Genomic DNA, 16,335 nt, shown 5'->3' with positions numbered 1-16,335 from the left:
TTGGCATCGCAACCCGCCCAGGCACCGGGGTTTTACGAATATTTAGAAAGTAAATTACGTACGAGAATAACTTGTCAACTGCGTTGTAAGAATCATGTGTGCAGAAGTTGAGGGTGAACTGTCTACAGCTGGTATTTTCCGGGTCATTAAGTCGTGTCCCGTCTATGTAGAAGGAGGTGCCTAGGAGAGAAAACAAGCGACCCGCCGTCGGTTCTGCTCGACTCCTCACCCGTCTATGGTTGGAATTGGCAGTGAATATACACCCCTAATCACGCCACAAGCCCAGCGATGACCAAAGCGAGGGAGATGGCACTGTTCGGGGCAAGGAGCTCCAGGCTATCCAAGCGGAGTAACCACTTCGATGACTCGGTGGATAGTGCTGAGCTGGGCGGTATCTCCCTGCCTTTTACCACGATGGAGGAGGACCATGGCCGGTTATCCTGGCTTCAGGAGCCTCAAAAATACTTGTGTCCTCTGTTTATCATGGATTACCCCCAAAGGAGACGCCGCCACGTTGCCAAAAGACCAGTGGGTCGTGGTTGACTTATTGTGTGGCGCACTGGGGTCCGCCCTCCTCTTCCTCATCATCCTCCCACTCGCCGCCGTATCGCGGGTCACCCTGGTGAGCACCCATCTGTGAGATCTGTCAGCTCTGGTCCGGGTTACTTGTGCTAGTTTGCTACGGAGGCTTACCTTCTCGATATCAGCATCCTCCTCGTACTGCACCTCGTCGACTTCGTCGGCCTGAATAGGCGCAGCGGGAGGCGGGAGGAGTTTCTGGAGAGCATCGTGGTCGCTGTCGCTCGCCAGCCAGCCATCCTCGGGGAAGTCAATCTTGACAAGGAGGTACAAATCTCCCTTCAAATCTCCCCTCTTATGGGGCATACCCTCATTGGGAACCTTAAGTGCATCGCCGGGCCGAAGAATCTTGCCGCGAGGGTGTTCGATGTGAATACCTCTGCCGTCAAGGTGCTTGATGACGACGCGGGAGAAGCCGGACAAGGCCTCGGCAAGGGTGACGTGCAGGTCGGCTGAGAGATCGTGGCCGATGCGGGTGAAGTCCTCGTGCGGCTCCTCGACAAGATGGAAGATCAAGTCGCCGGGTGTCATGTCGGGCATCTGGTCGGCCTCGCCCTCCAGCACGATTCGCTCGCCCTGCAGAGAACCGCGCGGGATGTAGAGCTCTAGCGCCTTGGTCTCCTTGACGGTTCGCTTACCCTTGCACTTCTTGCAGCGGTCCTTCTCCTTGTAGTACATACCAGAGCCCTGGCAATGGTCGCAGGGGATCACCTCCTTGCGGACGAGACCAGGCCCAACCTGGCGGAAGGCCTCCTGGCGGCCCATCCCGTGGCAGCGGTCGCAGCTATTGGGCTTGACCTTGTCTTTTGCACCGCTACCCTTGCACTGGCCGCAGATGACCTGTTTCTCGGCGGCGAACTTGACTGTCTTGCCCTTGTACAACTCTTCGAGCGTTACCTTGTAGGGCTGTTCCTCGTCCGGGCTCCGTCTCGGCCGCCGGGGCCCCCCACCGGGCATGCCACCGGGCATACCGCCCATGCCCATGCCGAACATTTGGGAGAGGATGTCGTTCAGGTCGACCTCGGCGCCGCCGGGCCCGCCTCGTGAGGGGTCAAACGCGGCCATGCCGTGGGTGTCGTAAAGGTGGCGCTTTTCGTCATCGCGGAGGATCTCGTATGCTTGTGTGATCGCCTTGAACTTGGCCTCAGATTCGGCACGGATTTCTTCAGGGACCTTGTCGGGATGGTGTTGCAGTGCCAGCTAGCAGGCGTTAGTCAGTACATTGTACGAGGGATGCTCTCGGTTGGGTGGCGGGATGAAACTCACCTTCCGATAAGACTTCTTGATATCGTTGGGGCTAGCCGACTTGTCTACTTCGAGGAGGGCTGTATGTTACGAAAGTCGGTTAGCAAAGGCTTGCTGCACTGCGCTGTGCTGTCGCTTCGAACGCATGACGTACCATAGAGGTCCAAATCCTCGTCTGCACCGGGTCCGTCCATGATCGCAAATTTATTTGAACTTTAGACAGATGCGAAGAGGAAACGGCGTAACGTGTGGTAAAATCTAGACAAAACAAATCGCGGGCGGTGTTGGTGGGGGTTCGTTTGCCAGAGAACCAAAAGTAGGTGGTAGGTGGATAACTGGAGGAGCGCCGTTGGGAGTGGGAAATTTTAGTTACAGCCTGCAGCGGCAGAGGCGCGCCCCACGTTCAGAAGGGGAGGTTGCCTACGTGAAAGTATCAAGGTACCAAGGTATCTAGCAACGTGAATTCATGTTCTTTAGGTGCTGGCAAAGGCCCGGAGGCTGAGACAATGTTTCCTTTATGTCGTGGCCTTCAATGGCGATGTCTAGTTGACAAACAACCCCGACATAGGGCAGCAAAGCCGGGAGCCTATCTGAACGCTATCACCGACATCTCCTCCATCCAAATGTCCACGGGTACCTCTCTTTCAAACACCAAGGCATCCTTGGGCTGACGTAAGTTAGGATTAGTCGCCGTTCGATGCAAAACCACTCATTACGCCATTTTTGAGACACAGGGTTTCATATTTCATAGGGGCGATCAAATTCTTAGATTCGCTCTGGAACAAGACCACCTGCTCTTTATTCTCTGAAGCTGGCATGCCCGAAAAAAATAGGCGGTGACAATGGGGGGGCTCTTATCAGTAAGACCCCACCTGCCTTCCTATCAAGGCAACACCGAGCACCGAACTGCGGCCTCAACGCTAGTACCGCCACATAGGTAGAATTTAGCAGCCACACAGATCCCTGTCCGTTTGCTTGGGATGAGATTCTAGGTGTGGCTTAATTCATCATTCAACATCCAAAACACCAAAATATCCAACTCATAGATGCTCTCCAACAAACCCCGTGAATTTTCGGGGAAATGGAGAGCCTCGTTTTGAGAGGAAGGGGACTTTTGAGGAGGCCATTGTTGTTCGGATGCCTAAGATGGAGACCTCTCTCACAGTCCCTACAACGACTTTCCTTCTCGACCACTTCTCGTCTTGACGCACATCCAGCCAAACAGTCGTCAAAAGACAAGACCAGGTTGCCTGACACACCATGCCGTACCCGATTTGCCCCATCACCAACGGGGTACTTGCATCTGGGTTCCTTGAGGACAGCCTTGTTCAACTACCTCTTGGCTAGGGCAACCGGGGGCCAATTTGTCTTGCGGATTGAAGACACGGATCAGGTGAGAATATGTCTTGGGATGGGAGGCAAGATCTCCGAGATTACCAGGGTACTCATGTGGTTATAGTCTCGTCTAGTACCAGATGCAGAAGAGAGGCTCTACAAAGACCTTAAATGGGCCGGTTTATCCTGGGACGAAGGTGAGCATTGAGTATGTACACCGAGTCGGCCGGCTTGGGCACTTACAATACCGGCAGGTCCTGATATCCGGGGCCCCTATGGGCCTTACCGGCAGGTACGTGATCTCATACCGTGACATGTCTCGTCCCACTTTAGACTAACTGCCCCAGTCCGAAAGGCTCCCTCTCTACAGAGAGCATGCCGATAAACTTTTGCGCGAGGGGAAGGCGTACCGGTGCTTTTGCTCGCCCGAGGCCCTGGAGCAACACAAGAAGGAGGCGCACGAGTCCGGCCAACCAACCCTTTACCCCGGCACATGTCGACACATCTCCCTCGAAGAGTCTGACGATCGTGCCCATAAAGGTGAAGAGTTCGCTATTCGGTTCAGGAGCGCCGAGGAGCCGCTCATGATCCAGGATATAATTTACAGCCGCTTCAAGAAGAAGGACCCCGAGGACGACTACATCATCATGAAGCGTGACGGCTTCCCGACTTATCACTTTGCCAATGTTGTCGACGACCGTCATATGGAAATCACCCACGTCATCCGGGGAGCGGTAGGGGTCCATGGCTTCACCCCAAACTGGGCTGAGCTGACTGTATATTGTGGCGTAGGAATGGCTTGTTTCCACCCCAAAACACGTCGAGTTATACCGGGCATTCGGCTGGGAGCCCCCTCAGTTTGCCCATCTCGGCCTGCTTGTCGATAAAAACCGGCAGAAGCTGAGCAAACGCGACAACTCAGCCAGCATGGAGTACTACCAAAACGGCCACATCCTCCCCTCGGCTCTCCTCAACTTTGCAGTCCTACTTGGCTGGCGAGCGCCGCCCACAAAGGGGGATGTCATGAGTCTAGAGGAGATGGTCAAAAACGTACGTGCCGAAACAACGCCCCTCCGTAACCTCCACCCCTCGTTTCCCTAACCCCCCACACCCGCAGTTCTCCCTCAAGTTCAGCAAAGGCGACATCATCGTATCCCTCCAGAAGCTCCCCTTCCTCCAGGACAAGCACCTCAGCCGGCTCTTCGAGAAGGACACCAAGACCCCCATCGAATCCCAGGTCGTCGAGCGCGAGTTCCTCCAGCCGCTCCAGGCCGCGATCGAGCAGGTGCAGCAGGCCAAGGACGAGGATTCGCTAATAACGCCAGGTAAGTTCAACACGAACGACATCGGCAAGCGGGTGGCGACGCCCCTCATCCTGCACGAGCGCTACCGCCGGGACCTGGCGCGGCTGGTGCAGGCATACAAGATACCGCTGGAGAGCCCGGCCGACCGCTTCGCCAACGCGCTGCGGAGGCTGCGCTACTACATCTGGGACGTGGCCCCGGAGGCGCAGGAGCAGGCGCTGCGCAGGGGGGCGTTGGAACCCATGGTGCCGGCGCAGGAGGCCGGGAGCCAGGGGCCCGGGAACCAGCGGGCCGGGCGGCTGGGCCGCACCGTCGGGCGTATGGCTGAGAAGTTCCGCGCCGTGGATGAGCGCAACTGGAACCGTGGTGGCATCGAGGCGGCGATGAACGAAATCGTGTCCGACGCCGCGTGCTGGGAGGGCTTCGGGACTGAGAACTCGCAGACCAACTTGTATATGACGCTGCGGTGGGCGCTGATTGGGGGGGACAAAGGCTTGCCCATGTGGACTACGATAGAGATTCTCGGGAGGGACGAGACGCTCCGGCGGTTGAGGGTCGCGGAGCTTGCCGCTGAGGCGGCGGCTGTGCCGCGGGATGACATCTCGGGCCTCAGTGGGTCAGTCAGGATGATGGTGTCGAACCGCAACGACGTAGGCTGAGTTCAAAAATGAATTACCCTGGTGCACCAAGCCCAAGTCCATACCAACTTGCGAGGTGCTGGCGCAACGGGGTGGTTATTCACTTTTAAGGCAGCCTTCGTACTCAGCTTAGGGTGGCACGGGCTGCGGGGGTGTAGCCTGGCCCGGCCGAACAACGATGGGAACGTCCGAGGATTGTATCATAGTGTGTAAATAGAGAGAGTCTTTGTTGGACTAGACGGGTTGTACAAATACCAACAACCCCTGATTTTCCACTCCCCAGGATGCGCCTAGCACCGTGTCTTGCGCCGTTTAATGTACCATGAACTCATATCCCATAAACCACACCCCGTCTCACGCATTCCCACCACCGAATATCTGCGCCTTCACCTGAGCCGCGGCCAGGCCCGCCCTCTCCTTGGCCGCAATCTGCCCGATATCCTGCACGATCTTCTCCACCGCCCCATCCCCCCCCTTCCCGCCGGCACCGGTCCTATCGGCCGCCCTGCCCCCACCACCACCAGCACTCCCACTCCCACTCCCACTGGGTCCCGCAATACCCTCCCCACCGGCAAAGAAATCACCGCCGCGCCCGCCGCCGCCGCCGTACGCGGCCATGGCGGCGGCGCCCTTGCCGGCGCGCGAGACGGCGAGGGCGGTCTCGCGCACGCGCTGGGCGACGTCGCCCATCTGGCTGCTCGCGTAGTCGCGGTTGGTCAGCAGCGGGTTCTGCGCCAGAGTCTGCACCCAGTACTTGTTCCACAGCAGCTCCAGCAGCTTGCCGTCCAGCGTGCTCTTGTAGTGCTCCACCTCCAGCGCGTAGTACTTGCTGGCGTGCGCGCCGAAGTCGTCCGCTTTCACCAGGGGGACTGACTGCCCGCCCACGCCGGACGATACAGAGGTGGTTGTGGTGGTGGTGGTGTTGGTTGGTGGGGTGTAGCCGTCTGGGTAGGTGCGGAAGGCGCCGATCTCGACTTGGTTGGCGGAGATGGTGCGGTCCGGGTCGATGACGATGGCCACCATGGGGCCCTGGAGCTGCTGCAGCTGTTGTGTGGCCACGTCGATACCTGATAGCCAGCAGCCGTAGCCCGGGTGCGAGTGGTACCAGCCGATGACGTTCTCCTGGCGGGACTCGTCGCGGCATAGCGAGAGGTACTCGACGAGATATTCGTCGGCGTCACTCTGTGCATTAACTCGAGTTTCGGTCCCCTCGACCGGCAGTCGGAAAGCGTCCGTTACTACCAGTGCCGTCCCATCCACGTACCCCTGCATGATACCCATCACCTCGAGGGCGCCGCCGGATCGTGCGTGCATGACCATCTTGACGAGTGCCGTCGGAGATACGCGGACGGTTTTGAAGTAGGTGGGATCTTTGGACCACGGCCGCAGGGCGCTGGCCTCGGTTTGAGAGGATGCCGAGTAGTTGAAGAGGGCATCTCGCTGGCGATCGACCAGTTTGTCGGTTAGTGGGAGCTCTGCAGTGGGTAATCGGTCAGCTATATTTTCTTCATTTCCCATAGATACCAAGTTGGAAGGTATCGGGAGAGATTGTCAATTACCCATCGTTGCACGCAGCTCCCAAAATGTGATAAAAAGTTGCTACGAAAAGTGACCGATCCTCGGAACTCTGGTGTCTTGCAGTGGGCGCGTGTGTTGCCTGGAAGTTGATAGAGGGGCAAGCGGCCTGCTGAGCTTCGATAAGATAAGGACCCTGCCGTCAAGGTGCCAGGGTTGCTTCCTCTCCCACCACACTTTTCCACTCTCACAAAGTACTCGAGAATAAGTTGAACTTCCTTTTGGAACATCGGTTAATATGAAAACATGAAAATGACTTATGTACAGGTAGGTACTCAGTGACAGAGACGGTGCGCTATCCACACAACCAAAGCCCTAACCTTCCAATGCTCCGATCCATGCAAGACCTGTTGCCTCCCTGGCCTCTACCCTCCGGCCTTTCTAAGACTTTGCCAAAAAGTACTAATACCTGAAAATAGTAGTAGAAAATTATGTATCCCTCGACCAACCACCCCCCAAGGCAGGCAGCTAGTCAGCCCGTCCATCTCGCCATGTCCAAAAAAACCGGAACCGGGCTCAACTCCTCGCCCGACTAATCTTCCTCACCAACCCATTCTCCTCCTCCCCCTCTTCCCCTTCCCCACCACCACCACCACCCCCAACCTGTACCACCGTATTCTCCCTCTCCTTCAACCGATTCGCCAAAGCCTGAATCTTATCCCTCAACCCCCCACCACCACCACCGCCACCTCCCAGCCCACCGGTGCGCCTCCGCTCAGGGCTCTCCCTCTCCTCCGGATTAGCAGTCGCGTTCGACCGCCTCGGCGACGAGGCCGACCCCGACCCCGTCGTGAACCCGCTGCTGCTCCCGGGCCTACTGCTCATCCCACCACCGCCTCCGCCGTTGTTCCCTTGCTGCCCGCCGCCGCCGCCGCCGCCGCCGCCGAACGGCCTGGACCAGCCGCTCGACGAGGGCCGGAGCAGGCTGCTGAAGCCGGATGATTTTCCGCTCAGGCTCTGCGCGTCGGGCGACAGCGTCGCCGACGGCGTGGCCGGCGCCATCAAGAAGCTCGGCACCGTCCCCGCGGCCTGACCCTGCCCCTGGTTTTGGTTTTGACCCTGACCCTGGCCCTTGGGATAGTCCCGGCTGCTGTTGCTGTTATTATTCACCGTCGAGATATGCGAGCGCATCGACGACGCGACGCTCGAGCTCCTGCTTGTGGACGTCGGGATGGGAATGGACGTCTGCGACCTGCGGATGGACCTGGGCGGGGAGCGGGAGAAATCGACGGGCGAGTTCCCGTACAGCGACGACGAGTCATCGCCGCTGTTGTCGCGCGACTCGGACGTCGACGGTGTGGCCAGCAGGACCGAGGTGGTGGCGAGCTCGCGCAGCTTGGACTGCTGCGCCGTGTTGGGGCGATGGCGGGAGAATTTGTTGCCGATGATGGCGCCTGTGTGGCTGATGAGCGCTTTGATGACGCGGCTCTTGAGCGCGAGTGCGAGGTCGAGGTTGGACCATGTCTTGTTGCGGTACTCGATGGTCGGGAGCCGGAAGACGAAATCGTGCACGTCTTCGAAGTTACGGTCGCCTTTGCCCTTGTAGCTGAGGCAAAGGACCACCGAAGGCATCTTGATGTAGGCGAATGTCATGTAGTTAGAGGCGCGGTCTATCATCTTGGACAGGTCATCGGATTGCTTGGCTTTGTCGCCATCGCTGGACTTGTGACGTAGCGTGAAGCGGGAGCCCTTTCTGGAGTCGCCGTTGATAGAAGCGCTGTCCTTGGAAGAAAAGCCGGTCCCTGTCCTGCCGACGCCGGGGCGTCCGGTGTTGATGCGCAGCGAGTCGTATGACCGCTTCTTGTTGACCGTCTTGAGCCCAGTCCCCGACCGGAAGAGCCGGAACGAAGTGCCTTCCCCCGAGTGGATGCTGAGCGCCTTGTGCTTGAGAGACGCCTCGTCTGGGTCCGAAGTGAGAGTCGGTCGCAGCCGGATCTCAAGAGAGCCAGCCCGTGTCGTGAATGGCGATCCGTCCTGGTCCTTGTCGGGTACTCCAAGGCGATCGGCCATCGGCTCATTATCCATTTCCTCGTCCTCGTCGTCGGTAGCAGACTGCTTGATCATAAACGGCGAATCATTCTTGCCGCCCGAGGCACTGTCCCCATCCGTGGGTGGGAATATGTACTCGAAGAGCTTCTTCCCAATGTCATGCTCAAGCTGTATTTTCAGAGGGAAGAGTGTGACCTCGAAATGGTCCATCACCGGAATGCCGGCGATGGCCTCGAGCATGTTCCAGTACACCCGGATCATCGGCTGAGAGTCCGGGTCGGCGGTGATCCGGTTCCCCTCGACGTAGGGCGCGACCATAGATGGATAGATGGCTTCCGGGAGCAGGTTGAGACCGAGGACTTTGCCCACCTGGATCAGATTGATGTGTGACCCATCCGAGTTGTCGATCCGATCGTACTCGACATCCTTGAGCTGCAGCTCGACGAGCGGTTCGTTGTTGTCGCGGATGAGCTGCCAGACGATCTCCTTGGCCATGATGCTCCACTTCAGCAACGCACTGCTGGTGGTGTTGTCGAATTTTCGTTGCGATGAGGTGATGGCTTTCATCATGAAGAACAGCTCGTCCTCACACGCCGCCAAGTCTCGCTCAAGCACCAGCCGATCCTTCCACCCCTTTTTGTCCAGCTGTTTCGAGTGGATCTGGAAATGCGTTTTGATCTCCTCCAGCTGCCGGACACGCTCCTGAAGCCTGATGACCATCTCCGGGACTCCTCTCAAGTCGCTGAAGTCTGAAGCCAGCATGATCTTCTCGAGCCTCTCGTTTCGCGTCTTCTCCAGCGGCTCGCTATACATGAGGAGATCCAGCACGATGACGTAAATGGCGTAATACTGGGAAGAGTTGCAGAGAGCATGGGCCTGGGGGAACTCGACCCACAGGCTGTCCGTCCTGCTCTCGGTGCTGTCTTGTGGGGTTGAATCCTCGCCCTCGCTGGCGTTGACCTCGTCATTGTACTTGAGACGGAGCGTGTTGAATTTGTCGTAGCGGAGCATGGCCGACGTTTTCTGCACGACGCGCTTGAACCCGAAGGGGTCTGACTGGAAGTCAAACATGACCTCCATTGGAACCCACGGTGGCCACGATGAGCCCGAGGGTGTGCCGTAGGTATTGCCCGAGTACATGGATACGAGCTGCGTCGAGAACCACTTTTGATGGGTCACGAAGAACTGCGTGCTGTCCATGTTGACGAGGAACCGCCGCTGCACAAGGCCGCTGACATTGTCAGATAGCCTGCTCTTGTCGAGTACGTCGACCACCTTGAGCTCCATCCCCTTGGATGCCGTGAGGACCACGTGCTTTTTGTTCTTGTCGCTCTGCAGCTGGATCTGCGGCGCAATCAGGCGGACATGGTAGCTGTTTTGGGTTGTGAACTCATCCGCAATGCCGCTGGAAAGATCAGACATGGTTGGGTGCGAGCCATCGATGTTGTCTGAGCCCGTGAACTTTTTGTTCTCCTGCAAGATCCTACGGATTCGGTCTTCTATGTCTTTTGCGACGTCGCGATCTGCTCCGTTCGCGTCGGACGTGGTTCCCGGAGCCCCGGGCGTCGGGGTGGTGCTGCCTTTGCCCATCTTGGACTTGGACTGTTCTTCTACAAGGTCTAGAATGAACTTGACGGCGGGACGGGACAGATAGTAGACGAAACCCCGACGCTGCCCGACTTGGTGGCTGTAGCGAAGGATGATGTTCCTCAGGGTGTTGTTCCACTTTAGCTGCATGTTGTGGACCACGAATCTGTTCTTGAAGTCGCTCGCAAACTCGGCGGCGGCAGGTGTTGACATGGTCCCCTGCAGGCTCTGGGTAGCCTCAAGGAACTCCTCGGGGATTGGAGACTCTCGGCTCTCATTGCTGGAGGAAGAATTAGGCGTCATTTCCGCCAGCATGCCTTGCAGGAACGTCCTCTTCCCGGCGAGAACCCCCGAATGCCGGTTCAACATCTGAAATTCAGCATCGAGGTCTGCATCATCCGGGTCGCCTCGGATGAGACGAAGTTCAATCTCCCCCAGGTTACGCTGATGTGTCTCGATCTGCTCATCCAGCTGCTCCAACCGCCGACGGATGAGCTGGCACTGGACCGTTCTAGGGTCGTCATCTTGGCTCATGTTGCAGAAGTGGGTTGGTTCCTTGCCGAAGGGACTTGTTCTGTCCGGATCGCCAGCAATCGTACCGTTGATGTCTGTCTGTCGGAAGTAGGTCACACGGGGCGCAAACGCGAGTGGCAGGATCTTAGTGTCGGGATTCGGTTCGGTCGGCAATATCCAGTCCAGTTCCACGAAGTCATCCATGTCGATCCACGTCAAATCGTTGTCGGGAATTGTGAAGCGAGAAAGGTCGGTGCCATCACCCTCTTGGTCCGTGATGAAAGTTGAGAGAGAGTTCCTCGTCAAGGCATCCGCCGTGGTGCTCCGGATGCTAGCCGAAACAGCGCGAACGTCTGCCGAAACCACATCGAGTTGGCCAGCGTGAATCTTCATACCGGTCGTCCTAGTTTGTGTTTTGCGACCGCGGTCCCTGGTGTTGAATTCCTCTCGCCGCTGGTGCAAGTCAAGCATAAAGCTGTCGAGCCGGACCTTGATGCCGGTGGCGGAAACGGCGTTCTCCGTGTAATCCTCGGCGTCCTTGTGCTTGTAGATATGGCTCACAAACAATGGCGCCAGCAGAATGTTGTATTTGATAGTGGCAAGATGTCTACCAAACTTTTTGCTGCTCTTTTCCCTGCCAGGCCACAAGGAACCCTGTCGAATTGGGAGAGACAACGGACCCGAAAACAGAGACCACCAAGCAAAGAAGTGAGTGAAGAAGCGAGGTGTGAGATGGACGGTGTTGTAGCTGCGTGAAGGCTCGACGACCGACCCAGACCATTCTCGGTCAACTGGGGCGCGAATGGCGACGGAGAGGTGAATATGCTGGCTGCGAAACCCACGGAAGGCGTCGTACGGAAGACCGTTTTGGGCTTGGGCTTGGTGAGGAGACTTGAGAACAACCTCGTAGTGTGGTTTCGACTCGAAACTCCTGTTGCCCTGCTCGATCGCCCGCTCGAACACAAGACCAGCGAGCCACTGCACTTTGCCGGATAGCTTCATGACAACCTTCTTGAAGGTGGCGCCGGTCTTCAAGCTCGAGCCGCTGCTGATGCTCTCATCTTCCCCGTGTTGGCGGCGCGCCTCGCGAACTTGGTGGCTGTAGTCCGGGACGGCCAGGACGTACTCACCGCTGTCGACGGTCATGAAGCGCTTTGGGTCGTCAACGCTATTGATGCTCCATCTCACATCGTTCCGGAAGCACATGAGGAAGCCGGCGCCGTTACCCGTGACTTGATACGGGTCTCTGCTGCCCTTCAGCGCCAGGTGCACGTCGCCATCGCCACGCCAGGCTACTCTGATTCGAGAATGGAAGTTGAGCCGGATTTTGTCCCAGAACCCGACCTTGTCGGAAGGGTCGAGCTGCGGTTTTGTCATAGACTCGATGGCCATCATCATGTCTTGTATCGCGGGCTGGTAGGACGGCCCCCATGTGATCCGGGTAGGGTTGGCAGTGTGAATATTGACGCTCATGTCTGAAAAAGTCTTGACTGGCCCAATCGTCCTCCGCACGTCTATAGAAAAGCCCTTGTCTTCTGGGGACGCCGGGTCAAGACCGCGCGGCGGCACGATCGGGACTCGAATCTTTCTCATCGACCCTGGACCACGATACTCCTCTGCGATGACGAAATCCGTTGTCATCGCTAGGGCAGGCAGGCGAACGGATTGGCCGGATTTAGTTGCTGGCACATGAAGGAAGGGCAGAGGGTAGTCGCGAAGCGATATCCTCGCTTCTCCCATGCTGACCTGGAGACTCATGGGGACGAGCAAAGCGTACTTCATGTCCTTCGGCATACCCTTCCCAACCTTGTGCAGGAATTCTGGGAGCTCTTTGATTGGGAAAGACGGCTTATCCATAACGATGTGTAGATCATTGATCAGCCCCGCCATGAGCGCCGGTCGTTGCGGCACTTCCAATATCTTCTCGCTATCCTCCAGGTCGTCGGGGATTTCGTTAACGCCCCAGAAGGTGGAGCGCACGTCCTTTGCCATGTTCCTCGCGAGGTCATACTGCTGGTCGATACGCTGCTTCCAGCTTTTGGCGTTGTGCATGTTTAACTTGTGCCTTGCATCGGCGATCGAGATACGGGCTTTCCCGCTCATCGCGTGAGAGCCGTTTTCAGGGTCATATCTCGGTGCCCGACCGCGCATGTGCCCGTCACTGAGTGAGCGGCGCCGGCCATCGGCGCTGCGGCTTCGGGTATGGGAGGTGCCAGGTGCGGGAGGCTCGTCCTGGGGAGCCGCTGACCGGGCCCGCAACTTGGACAAGCCCTTTTTAGACTCTTGCTCGTGGATCTTTTTCGCCTTGACACGGAAGGCCTCTTCTCGCGCCTGGCGTTGCATCATCTCAACCAAGCCCGCGCGGTAAATAACACCGAGCTTCCATTCGAAGGCGCCGTCTTCCAGCTCGAACAGGAAGCTTTTCGCTCTGAGGGAGACCTTTGGCACCTTTTTGGGGCCTTCCGGTCCCTTCTCGAGAATGTACTCGTTTGTGCCCGTCTTGAACTTGTGGTGAAGTTGTTGGACGGACTTGAAGGTGTTGACAAAGTTGTCGGTGATCTTGTAGATGACCATCTCGTGAGGCACGGCCAAGCGGACGTTTTCCGAGACGACATCAACCATCCGCTCTTCTCGTACTCCCCCGCCCGGAAGTTTGTGCCGTGATTCACGGTAGTCAGCCCGAACGTTCTTGACGCTCAGAACTCGAGCCCATACTCTGCGCATTCTGGGAGCTTCAGCAAACAGCCGAATGAGCTTGGATTGGATGAATGGAGGCGACCACCGATGCCGGCCAGCCTCCAAGTTGTAAACGTGGAGCATCAAAGGGGGGTCCGAAGGTAAATCGGCCTTGACCTGGATGAGAGTGACCTTGAAGTCAACAGCGACAAGCTCAGGCACGGCCTTCCAAGCCTCGGCATCCATGCTCAAATCAGAAGACAGCCCAATCGGGGGCGGCGAAAGGTGACCGATTACCCGCCTCTGAGGCGACATGGGCGGTGTCCTTGGCTCAGCAGTGACCTTGCTTGTCCTCATAAATGCTTTCCGGAGACTCGAAACGGCCACCCCCATAGCATAATGACGGTAGAGCGAGTAGTGGAAGAGGAGGGTCCTGATGTGGGAGTGGATATGGAAGACTGGGCCCTGGTGGTCGCTCAGGGTGGATAGGGCGACCTCGAATTTGGGAATGTTGATGAATGGCTCAAACTCCCACTTCTCTGCCGACTCGACCATGAAGACCTCGAAGCCGCGGGCATGCAGGGAAATGCGACGGCCGTCGCCGTCATGGTGGTACTTTTTCCTCGGCGACGCCGGAACAGCCCTCAAAATATCACTTTCCGGCGACATCAGGCTGCGACTGCTGGCTCTCCGTCGAGAGGGCCGCCTTTGCAGCCCATTCAGCCTCTGGGCGCGGTATTCGGCAGACCACGAGTCCAGCTGAATGGCGACACCTCTGGAGTCTTCCGAGATGTCTTTGTCCACACCGGCAACTTCGATACTGCAATCTGAGCATTGCAGCTGGAAATGCAGTAGCCAGGCGGGCAATGCGCGCAAGAAGTTGGAGTGCGTCGAGGTATTGGACACGGCGCGTTTGTCTGGCTCAACGTTGGGCCTCAACTGGCGAACGATCTGACGCAAGCCGTCACGGATCTCCTCCCTGACCATTTTCAGGGTAAACGTCTCGAGATTCCCGGTGACAACAACGCGAACGTCTGGTGATGCGTTGAGCTGCACCTTCAGGTCGAACGTTTCTGTTTCAAGGAGGTCAAATCTGCTGCCAGCAGAAGTCTGGTAGTACAAGTTGTGTGTCTGGACTCTCATAGTGGCAGCAAGAGAGTAATGGAGCTCTTCCACCGTCGAATGGAATGACTCCATGTCTAGAGAGACGGATGATATGGATGATATGATTAGGTCAAATTCGTCGGGATCCGCCGATTTCTCCACCGGCGGAAGAGCTATCCTCAGGACGGGCTCATGCATAGAGAATTTGTAGGTTGCTTTGGGGAGCAACCGTGAGATGAGCATGTGGCGCTGCTGCTGAGGCGTCTTGTGAGGTTTTGGTTTTCGCTGAAGCATAGCCAACAGGATGGGGAGATGGCGAGGATCAAGGTCGACGGACGGAGAAGTCACGACCGAGTTGGCGAAGAGGATGTTGGCGTTCCGTTGCTCGGCGGTACCGTCATCGGCCAACTCGACCGTCTTGGACGGGAGCGTAGTTCGAGCGGTCGTAGTGGCCATGGGAATGTACATGATGCGCTCCGGTTTGCCGTGCCCATCATCAAGACCGACAGAGATGGACAGTGCAGCGGCCAAGGCCTCGTGGGCGATGTCCTTGGATGGGAAGTACATCCTGTGCGCGGCAGATTTGGGATCCAGTCGGTGAAGATCGATGCCCACTTCCTTCATGGACGCAGTGAGTATGATGGGGTTCCCTGCAGGCTTGACAGAATCGACCTTCTTGGTGAGCCCCACGAAGCTGACGGCAAACTGGACCTCTCTGATCCCCTTCAGAACTGAGCTCACCAGCTCCTTCGAGTCGGAAACCGTCTGCATCAATTCGTGGTTGGTGCTACCAGGAACGTCGAGCTCCTGAATGACGCGGTCGACGACCACGTCGACGGGCTCGGCGCGGGCAAAAGGCTCATCACCCGCATGCTTGATCTTCTTGTATTGGGCCAAGCCGTGACGAACATCGTCGTAGGGAATGTGGAGACGGCCGAGTTTGAGTGCTATCGCAGTGTCGCGGAGACCGTCGAGAGCTTCGTACAGGTAACCGTGAATGTTCAACGTTGCACTGTCCAGGACCTCTGTCGCCTCGCCCCCTTCCGCCGTGAACAGCACGCTCCGCAGAGTCATTATCCACTCGGCTTGCCGGTTCTGGGGCCGCCTCTGCGAGCCGCCCTGCAGGAAGAAACGGGCACGATCGACCATCTTCCGCCGAGTATCCACGGCAATGGTGAGGCTACCCATCTGCAGGTTTCCCACGCCAGTGACGTTGACGGTCGAATTGGTAGCCACAACATCGACCATCCGGAGCCAATTCACCTTCCGATGTAGCCTCTTAATGCGCTCCTTGACCCTCGTCAACCGTTTCCACGTCTTGCTCCGTTCGTCTGGGTCGATATCACGCCGAACCTGCCTCGGTGTCCTTGGCGTTTTCGGGGTCGTCGGTCGAGGCGGTTGCTCGGCCACGTCGGAATCGGAATCCACATCTTCGGGTGCCGCCTCCTTTGCTTTAGCCCGTTCCAACTCTTGAATATTGATTGTAACCGCAAATTCGTCCATCACAATGCTCAGCCACGTCGGTTGGGCGAAGGTCGGCCGGTGGACGTTGAGGCCGAGGCCCCTGATCTCGAAGCGAACGCCATCACGCGCGGTGTAGGCCAGCCGCCGGAGAGAGAAATAGCCAATGCGCTGGATCGAGACACCGGTAATGATACGGATTACGGCGAAGACAACGAACGACGAGAGGTAGAGCAAGACGAAGATGCCGAATATGAAAGTCGGGTTGAGGAGGGCCATCTCGACTGAGCATGGGCGACAAGGGACCAGCGACCAGCCGGCGCACCCAT

The 16,335-nt window shown here is 57.6% G+C and overlaps 3 protein-coding genes across 3 annotated transcripts; 1 reads left to right on the top strand and 2 right to left on the bottom strand.

Annotated features, from left to right (window-relative positions):
* Positions 1-544: 544 nt before the first annotated feature.
* Positions 545-2,018, bottom strand: B0H64DRAFT_417420 (uncharacterized protein; the record flags this gene model as incomplete). The annotated part of the gene is made up of 4 exons (XM_062805244.1): positions 545-634; positions 694-1,779; positions 1,846-1,904; positions 1,979-2,018. 4 exons carry the CDS (start codon positions 2,016-2,018, stop codon positions 545-547), a joined length of 1,275 nt encoding a protein of 424 aa, XP_062659310.1.
* Positions 2,019-2,800: 782 nt separating this feature from the next.
* Positions 2,801-5,350, top strand: B0H64DRAFT_341637 (glutamyl-tRNA synthetase-like protein). The gene is made up of 6 exons (XM_062801250.1): positions 2,801-3,217; positions 3,284-3,356; positions 3,414-3,451; positions 3,507-3,893; positions 3,952-4,209; positions 4,277-5,350. The coding sequence occupies exons 1-6, from the start codon at positions 2,906-2,908 to the stop codon at positions 5,120-5,122; spliced, it is 1,914 nt and encodes a 637-aa protein (XP_062659309.1). The 5' UTR covers positions 2,801-2,905; the 3' UTR covers positions 5,123-5,350.
* A 105-nt stretch (positions 5,351-5,455) lies between these two features.
* B0H64DRAFT_373972 (mitochondrial protein from FMP27-domain-containing protein) lies at positions 5,456-16,285 on the bottom strand (the record flags this gene model as incomplete). Its single annotated transcript, XM_062802302.1, has 3 exons — positions 5,456-6,576; positions 6,997-7,057; positions 7,223-16,285. The coding sequence occupies 3 exons, from the start codon at positions 16,283-16,285 to the stop codon at positions 5,456-5,458; spliced, it is 10,245 nt and encodes a 3,414-aa protein (XP_062659308.1).
* Between the last annotated feature and the right edge of the window lie 50 nt (positions 16,286-16,335).

The sequence above is a fragment of the Chaetomium fimeti genome (genome assembly GCF_033439085.1).
Source record: "Chaetomium fimeti strain CBS 168.71 chromosome Unknown B0H64scaffold_4, whole genome shotgun sequence".
Lineage (NCBI taxonomy): Eukaryota > Fungi > Ascomycota > Sordariomycetes > Sordariales > Chaetomiaceae > Chaetomium > Chaetomium fimeti.
This window is presented reverse-complemented; position numbering and strand designations above follow the sequence as displayed.

Excerpts from the sequence above, each read along its gene's own strand:
- B0H64DRAFT_341637 (XM_062801250.1), top strand. The coding sequence starts at position 2,906 with ATGGAGAGCCTCGTTTTGAGAGGAAGGGGACTTTTGAGGAGGCCATTG. Across the intron at positions 3,452-3,506 it reads CCTATGGGCCTTACCGGCAG|TCCGAAAGGCTCCCTCTCTA; the intron begins GTACGTGATCTC and ends TAACTGCCCCAG. Across the intron at positions 3,894-3,951 it reads CCCACGTCATCCGGGGAGCG|GAATGGCTTGTTTCCACCCC; the intron begins GTAGGGGTCCAT and ends ATTGTGGCGTAG.